Source organism: Delphinus delphis, chromosome 14 (genome assembly GCF_949987515.2).
Source record: "Delphinus delphis chromosome 14, mDelDel1.2, whole genome shotgun sequence".
Lineage (NCBI taxonomy): Eukaryota > Metazoa > Chordata > Mammalia > Artiodactyla > Delphinidae > Delphinus > Delphinus delphis.
In genome coordinates, this window is record NC_082696.1 from 43,206,964 (window position 1) to 43,216,392 (window position 9,429).

At 35.5% G+C, this 9,429-nt stretch overlaps 1 protein-coding gene across 1 annotated transcript in view; it reads right to left on the minus strand.

Annotated features, from left to right (window-relative positions):
• Positions 1-8,542, minus strand: part of KPNA5 (karyopherin subunit alpha 5) — a 49,065-nt gene extending 40,523 nt beyond the window's left edge. The window contains exons 1-4 of the mRNA XM_060030045.1: positions 8,432-8,542; positions 3,454-3,587; positions 1,964-2,065; positions 1,752-1,851 (exon numbers count right to left, since the gene is read on the minus strand). Of these exons, the coding sequence (XP_059886028.1) occupies positions 1,752-1,851; positions 1,964-2,065; positions 3,454-3,582 (331 nt within the window). The 5' untranslated portion in view covers positions 3,583-3,587; positions 8,432-8,542. The remainder of the gene's footprint in view (positions 1-1,751; positions 1,852-1,963; positions 2,066-3,453; positions 3,588-8,431) is intronic.
• Between the last annotated feature and the right edge of the window lie 887 nt (positions 8,543-9,429).

Below are 9,429 nucleotides of genomic sequence, written 5' to 3' on the forward strand. Positions count from 1 at the left end.
AATGGGGAAGCTGTGGTGTAAAAACTGGTGGCAAACTCTAACATTCTTAAATACAATTAAATCTAAATTAATTCTGTTAATTGGTTATAACATAATACATATGCCAAAAAGAAATCTTAAAAGAGAATATGGTAATATAAAAATTATTGATGTGTTACTATTAATACATTTAACCTATTTTTTAAATTAATGTTTTAATTTATAAATATTAATCTGACTAAAAAAAAATCCAAATTAAAAAACAAAAACTGTGGAATATGGTGAGGAAGAGGAAGCTACTCTTGATTTTATAGGGTCTCCTAACATTGCTAAGCTACTTTTGCTTGGAAGATAAGGGATGGAAAAGGAAAATTAAAGGTACTTATGAAAAAGAACTACAATAAGAAAGCAAAGGTAATAGCCTGTAATCTGTGCTGAACTGAACACAAGATTTCTTTTATTCCTCGTACGTTACTAAATTTTGTCTTTCAGGAAGATACGGCAGCTAGCCAAGGGCAATTTCAAAATCTTATCAGTTCATGTATACAGCTCAATAAAATTAGAATTACTAATCCTATAAATTCCATGTGTGAAAGATGAGCTAGACTAAGGGTTAAATTTTTATTTAATAAGGAATTTTTATAAACTCAATATAATATTGGATAAATAACATAAATAGGCAAATTATAAATTATAATGGTCAATAATAAAAAATATTCAACTTAGGTACTCAAAAACTGCCACACTATAAGCACTATTATATAACCATCTTTTTCTTTTTTAAAGATAGCTGTGTTGGTAAGAATATAGTGAAATGAATATCTGCACAAACTAAAGATGGGAATGTAAATTAATACACTGTTTATTCCCTTTGACCCACGATTTCACTTTTATAAATTCATACTAAGGAAGCTTTAGGTTATACAAGGATTTATGTAGCTTTGCTTATGATAATCAAAATTTGGTGAATCACTTTGCTGTATACCTGAAATTAACACAACGTCGTAAATCAACTATACCCCAATATAAAATACAAATTAAATTTTTAAAAGTTTAGAAAAAAATATCTGATTGATTGATTATTCATTTTACAGTCATGCTCTGATGTTAAAAAAATGTCTGAGGGCTTCCCTGATGGCACAGTGGTTAAGAATCCACCTGCCAATGCAGGGGACATGGGTTCAAACCCTGGTCCGGGAAAATTCCACATACCACAGAGTAACTAAGCCCGTGCGCCACAACTACTGAAGCCCACTGACCGAGAGCCTGTGCTCCACAACAAGAGAAGCCACCGCAGTGAGAAGCCCACACACCACAACGAAGAGTAGCCCCCGCTCCCTGCAACCCAACACAGCCGAAAATAAATTAATTAATTAAAAAAAAAAATCAACTGATTTTGACCACAGATGTATGGGTTTATTTCTAGACTTTCAATTTAAAAAAATAAATAAAATAAAAAATTTTTAAAGTCTGAAAAATATTCCTACAAGAATTTAAAAATATGTATTTCTAACTTTCTTTCTTGGCAATGGGACTAATTTGGGACTATATTTGCTTCTTTAAATCCTTTTATATTTGCAGATATTCTACAATCAACATGCGTTACTTTGATAATATAATGTTTAAAAAAGAGATGTTATTTTAAAATATATTTTAGAGAAAAATTAAGACCTACTGGCAAAGAAAGTGCCTTGAAATAAAAAAATATAATAAATAAAACTGTACTACAAATTCTTGTAAGATCAAATAAGCATACTGAAAATAATTCTTGCCTTTAGAAAGCAGCTTTCTAAATTTCTGTGTTGCTGTTAGTTGTTGATCAGCATTATTAGAAAAAATCATCTGAACCATATCTGTGGTAATAACTTCTTCCTAAAACACAGAAAATACAATTGTTATTTAAATATTTTGCATTAGTAATTTTGCTGTATTATCTCTGTAATACTGTTGAAATATAATTTGAAATACGTTTTGTAATATCTACCTCTGGAATGGGTACAGTGGAACTGATATCCGGATCCTGGATAGGATTTTCTAACATAGATTCATCATTTCTGGGCAAAGAGACATTTCGGCGTTTGAATAACTATAATAAAGAGAAATAACAATATATTGAGCTTTCCATAAAACAAATTCCCATAGAATTATATTTTTCCTTTACTGAACAAAACAATAATTTTATCATTCAAAATTCTGAATATTTTAGTATTTCTTAATCATCACACCATAACAAATTTATGAGTAGTTTTGGGGCTAAATTAGCTCTTGTCCTGTAGACTGCTTCTTAATCTCAGGTCTTTTACCAAAGTCTAGTAGCATAAGCAGAGTACACATTTATATTTTACAGCACTTGGAAAACCACATACGCTTATACTAAATTATGAGATGTCTAAGAAGAAAATCTTAGTTAAAAAGCATATGTGTTATATGAGTGAGATAATGTGGTATATTAACAGAGTTAGCATATTAGATTAACAAGGAATAGAGAGCAGCTCTCAGGAAAGAGGACCCTATGCTTATTAACTCAGGAGTGAATATAAAGAAAAAAAACAGAGGAGGAAAGAGACATAGTCAGGTCACTGAGAAAGATTTATAGGTACGTCTCATAAATCAAAATTGACGAAAAAAATCTGGTATCACATACTTTTTGATAGGTAAATAAATTCTGCTGTTCCTCAGTCTGTACACAGTTCTCTTTCTATTCATTTATTCAAGAGATTTTTTTTTTTTTTGAGTACCTACTGTAATATAGTAGAGACTATGTTAGCTACTACAAATAGGGGAACGACAAATAGTCATATTTCCAAAACAGGCCTTTTTCTACTTTCTTCATTGCTAGTCCTTTTTACACATTAGTTTTAATTCATGTATGTGAGGACCATACCCTCCTAATTATTTATGAATACTCCTAAATTTAGGTATATCCTGGAATGAAAAATGTTGAGATGCATTCTTTTAATTTTTCTATTCCTTATGTCACATATATAAAGTTCAAACAGAGAAGGCTAAGAGGTCTGCCTGATAACTATAGGAGGAACAGTATGAATAGCATAGGAAAACGATTATAATTAATTTAGGGGCAAGAGCTATGAAAATCATAAAGCAACAAATGAATACAATTAACATTTTTTTAAGAGGCAAATTTTACAATGACAAGTGGAAGTGATCTAAATAGGCTCAAGAGTAAAAATTACTTAGCACTGGAGCAGAAATATTAATGTAAAAGGTTTATCAATGGAAAGGAGAAGCCATTCTTGTTGGTGATTAAAAATAGCACAGGATTCTGATTCGTGAATTTGCTAATATTATTACTGGAGCCTAATAAACTAAAATATATATTTACCCATATTCAATTTCCTAAAACACTTTTTTCATTTAAAATTATCTAAAAATTAGCAGCAATAATAATACTACTTCTAAACTCTTTATATAATGTTTTTACGTTAACAGAATTAAATATTTTAAAACACCTACCTGTTCTTCCCTTTTTTGTTTTCGAAGTTGTATTCCTTCTTCTTCTCTTCGTCTACGCATCTCTTGGGGATTTAGGGCTTTATTCTTATAACTTTTCATTCTATAGTTATCTTTCCCTGGACAAGCCATGGCATCTTAAGATTAGGAGAGAAGAAAACAGATACTGATAACTCTCAAAACAACACAAGATGTTTACTCTAGGGCAATTAAATTCAGGCTCATGGATTAAATAGACCAACAAAACCCATTCTGAAAATTATGTACAAAGAATACATTTCTTCACCGCCATATCAAAATTGGAGCAAAATGACCAAATATTTTAGAACTTAACTATCAAATAATAGATTTTGGTCTAAACACAAAGTCATTACCCTAATTCCACTGATTCTGAGATGCACTCCCCCATCCCTGGTATTTTAAACTTTCTGTAAGTGAGATGCATCTTAAAATTACTGTCAGCCAGGAACTAATCATGAAATAGTTGGGTAAAAAACTTCTAAATTACAGCTTATGGAAAGATCAAGAAATAACCAGCAATGAATTATCTTATTTTCAATAAAATATGGTATCAGGCTTCAGTAAGCACACCTCACGTATTTATTGGGGTCTGTCTTCTTTCATTTACTTAAGGCACTGCCTAAAGAACTAAAGCCACACAGATCATGACCTGAGTTATGGCTGCCTTACCAGTTTTCAGTACTAGAGTATAATTAGTTCTTTTAAAATACTGAAATACTTCTACTTTATTTTTAAGTAGTTTTATTATAAATGTTTTTTTAAAATTAACATTTATATAAACATTTTAATAAGTATATTTAAAATATATATTTTATATAAATATAAAATTGTATATTTGAATATATATAATAGTTTTAGAATAAGAATTATAAACACTTCTTAGTATTATATTAATATTTTGGTATTATTGGAAACAAATACAAAATTACTAATACTATAACCTATCCTGCATTTACACATTAAAAAAAATCAGTCTAAAGCAGGGTTTCAATTTGAATTTAATATGAGAGATAATTAATACCTATCTAGAATGTTATTCTGATAAATTCTGATGACATACCCATGTATAGCCAGAGAGAATGCTGTAATCAATTAGCACTTATGAAGTAAACAGGAGAGAAGGAGAGATGGGCATTTATATGCTGTCCCTGATATAGAAGAGCTAGATTAATGAACTGGCAAATTATATTTTAAGTAGTAAAGTACACTAAAACATAAGCATTAAATCCTGCAGGAGCACAGAAGACACAGAAACTAACTGTGCCTTCGGGAGTTCTGAACGTTTTCCTAGTTATCCTGTCTTAAAGAATGAGCAAGAATTTGCCAGGGAAGAGGATGAAAGGGGAAAAGGAAGGGAACAAGTATGTCAGACAGAGGGAATATATGTAAACACAGAATTCATGAAGAAGCCTGGCATAAACATGGAACAGTAAGAAATCAAGTGTACCTGAACAAGAGGATGCATGGGAGAAGGGGCAGGAGATAAAGCTGGAAAGGTAGGTAAGAAAACATATGCTTCCTGCAGTCTGGTTGAGAAATCTGGACTTGATCCTAAGGAATAGAATTAAAGAAATTAAAGTGAAGGTTGTTTCAAGCTTTGATGATAAAGACCTAAACTATATTAGTAGCTGCGTTGAAAAATATAGAAGACAGATTGATTCCAGAAACATTTCAGAAATTGATTCAATAAGAATTAGAGGCCAAATGAATGTAAGGAATATGCAGTAAGGAAGAAAAAGGAGTTGAGTATGACTCCATGGTTTTTAGTGTGAGCCATTTCAGTATAAGGACAAAATAACCCAAAATAAGGAATACCGATAAAGGAACAGAGTGGTGGTTTTGTTTTCTTGCCTCCATGTTTTTGAGATGAAAATAATGCATTCAATTATACAGCAAAAATCACTCTTTCAGTACTATGAATTTGACAAAATGCACAGGCATATAACCAACACAGTAAGATACAGAACAGCTTCATAACTCCCCCCAAAACTTCCTCACGCTGCTCCTATTAGTCCTTCTCTCACTCTTAAAACCTGACAACCACTGATTTGTTTTCTACTTCCATAGATCTGCCTTTTCCTGAATTCCACATACACGAAATAATAACAGTATGTAGTCTTAATTGGCTTCTTTCATTTAGCATAGTGCATCTATAAGTCATCCATATTGTTGGCATGTAACAATAGATTATTCCTCCTTATCGCTGAGTAATATTCTATTGTACAGATATACCACAGTTTATCCATTCATTTACTGAAGGACATTTAGGTTGTTTCTAGTTTAGGGCAGTTACGAATAAATCTGTTATAAACATTCATGTACAGGTTTTTGTGTAAAAGTAAGTTTTCATTTCTCTCGGGTAAATACCTAGGAGTAGGATTGATGAATAATACGACAAGCGTATGCTTCGCATTTTATAAGAAACGGCCAAACTACAAAGTAACTATAACATTTTGCATTCTCATTAGCAACATATAAGAGTTCCTGTTACTCTGTATCCTGGCTATACACTTGGTATTGTTAGAATTTTGTTATTGTTAATTGTAGCCATTCTAATGGTATACAGTGACTTTTAATTTTAAATGTATTAAATTTACAGTACATAGGGCACAAACAGAAAGTTTTTATTTATGGATGGTTAAAAATGAGTCAAAGCTCAGGAAAAGAGTGCTGAATGATAATCCAAGAGCATTAGAGATATAAAAGAAAGATGCCCAAAGGAGAAATCTTAAGGATATTCACATTTCAGTGGAAAATGGAAAGAAAAAAGGAAACCAAAAATAAACAGGAGGATCAGAAGAAAATAAGAGTCATGAAAAAGAAGGGAATTCTAAAGATAAAGGAGTATTTCAGTTGTAGTAGCACTAAAAACAGGTCACCCAATTTGTTCATTCATTGATTTATCCAGCAAGTTTAAGTGCCTACAATAAGCCAAGTACCATAGGAAGGAAGCAATAGATTTGATAATTAGGTCACTGGTAAAGACATTGAGAAATTTCATTAGTGGTGGAGCTAAAGGGCGAATGGAATGGGCTGAGGACTTCACAAGGATTTAAAACTTTGTGCTTATGAACTTTTATTATTAACTTTCTTAATAATAACAATGTTTAGCATTATTCTCTACTTCATATACAAAAATTCTGTCACATTAATAAAAGCTTAGGCTCTTGGAAGGGAAAAACAGAGATCAGAGTTCATGACAGAGCAAACTGGGCTTCAACATTAGCTGCTCAATTATGTTCAACAGTATAAAATATCTTAGCAAAATGAAATGTTTGCAGCAATAAACCTCTTTAATATACTTACCACCTATACATTAGGCATCTTCTAGGCCACTGGCCTCTAAACTTTTTGATCACATATCCTATGTACACAAAATACATTTGGGAATTCCATGTACACAAAATACATTTGGGAATTCATCCTCAACATGTTTATTTATATACATGTATTACTAGCTTAATAAACTATCCCATTATAAATTCACAGATAGAAAAGTTTTTTAAAAAACAGAGTAGTTTTAAAAGGTAAACAAACAGAAGTTCTAATATTTTCTCCCCACATCTGATTGAATCACCTTGTGCCTCCCAACACACACAGCAGACACTACTCCTTAATACCATCAGTCTAGGCAAACCTTTCAATATAAATGTTAACCAAATAAAATCTAGCCCCAACAACTCATACATCATTTGTTCCTTTTTCTTCTGTAGTACGAACTTCCTGTCTCTTATTTAACATCTGCATCCTCACTGCAGTTGCTTCAAAGGGGATGTAAAGTTCAAGGAAAATGATCTTTAAAGGGGCCTCACCCAAGGGGATTGTTTCTTTCTCTGGATTATAGCTTTAAAAACTACTGTACTTCAAAGGCTGCTGTCTCATACAAGTTATTTTAAATATAAGAAATGCTATTCAAACACTGTAAAGTTGCCAGAGGAATTTTTTTTCAGTCATAAGCTTATTTTTTCACTCTCCTCTTTGAAAAACTGCTGACGTTGGGCAAACAACTGGAATCCGAACTTTTTCTAATATATATTAACGGAATTTCTTGTCTCCATAAAGCCTCCATTTCCAGGGGCTAGGGTGGCTGTTAGTAAAATTACAAGATCAGTACAAAGGGGAAAGTGCACCAACCAGAAGATCTAAAGGACAGAGCCGTTTGTTTATCAAGAGGGAAAGTCATTTTCTTACAAAATATAAATCACTGAATGTTGTAATTAAGAGACCTCAAATCAGAAGGCTTTTTTTTTTAAAAGGTGTTCAAAAAGCCGAAGAGTTAATGCCCATGTCATATTCTTTTGAAGTATCACTATCCCGTTTAACAGCTTTCAACTCCTTTCATCTCTTATGCATTATCGAGGAGACACGATTAAATTTTCATCTTGGAAGTGAGGTGGCCGACTATTAGAGAGAAGCATCTAAGCCACGCTCGCCCGCGTCCAGGACTGAGCCCTTCCCGGCACCTGCATCCAGGGGGAGGGCAGCTCGTGGAGGTAGAGGGTGCGACCTAACATGTGTAGGCCCCTGGGACCGAACCTACCTTATTCTGGACACGGTGAAACTTCTAATAAGCTGAGCCGCGGGACAGATTGCTGAGCCCCAGAAGTGACAGGCAACGTTTGACAAGACCATGTACCAAAAAATGGAACTACCGAGAAACAGTGGAGCAGAGCGGCGATAGGATGAGATCCTCTGCCTGAAGCTCCTTCAGAGGACCAGCCCGGCTCTCGGAGAGGCTCAGTGCTCCCCGCGACTTCGCCTCCTCAAGAGAAAGGTCCGGCTGCCACGCCCCCGCCACCGCTCTCTCCTTCTGGGGAAGCTGAGAAAATCAGGGCTTGGCCTGGTTCTGAACCCTTTGTAGAGGAAGGGGTAGATCAAAACAGTGGCCTCAGGAACTAGTAGCTCCCAAAGGGACCAAACCCGAGGCTCACCCAACCTGTCCAGTGTCACTCCTACTTACCTATTAATGTGGCACTATCCGGCGCTCTGACTTTCCAGTCCCCAGCTGCGGCGTCTGCTCCGGTAACAGCGGGGTCACCACTCCGCCCCTAGCGATGAGTCTGAAGACCAGGCTCGCAACTCAAGATGGCGGCCTCCTGCGCCCCTCACCCGAGACCCCAAGGCTCGCCTCCCAGAAGCCCTTGCACGCGGCGGCGGCGGCGGCGGCGGCGGAGGCTGCGGCACTGACCAGCAGAGGGGGCGGAGAGAAGCGGAAGCCCCAGCGACACCCACCCATTGGGGAGCCGGCTCCTGCCCGGACTCCGGGATTTTAACCTGGAGCGGTTGCCGTTGCAGGAGTGTGTCCTACTGCCCTAGTCCTCCGTGCCAGCTCTCAGTCTTTCATTCACTCATTCGTTGATTTGCTCACCCATCCATCCATCCACCCATTCATTTGTTCATTTTACAACGTGGTATATTGCTGGAGGGCATAATCTGTGCCAGGCATTGTTTGATATTGGAGGTACAACAGTGTACACAACGGATAAAAATCTTAACCTCGGGCTTCCCTGGTGGCACAGTGGTTGAGAGTCCGCCTGCCGATGCAGGGGACACGGGTTCGTGCCTTGGCCCGGGAGGATCCCACATGCCGCGGAGCGGCTGGGCTCGTGAGCCATAGCCACTGAGCCTGCGCGTCCGGAGGCTGTGCTCCGCAAAAAAAAAAAATCTTAACCTCGTGGAGCTTCATTTGTTTCAAGCGTTTCAGTTATCTATTTATTAAAATTTTTGTATTCTGTAACATCTGTGGATTTTTGACAAAAAAGTAGTCACTGATATATGAAATAAATAACTCCAGATAAAGTACTCTAAATTATTATAACACATATATAGACTTGTAATCCACGCTGGGGTTGAACAAGCAGTATTGAAAACAGACTGTTTTCTACATGTAGTGTTAGGCACAGAATATGCAAGATAAATAACACGATTCCTTCCCTGAAGAAACTCCTGTTTTCCATC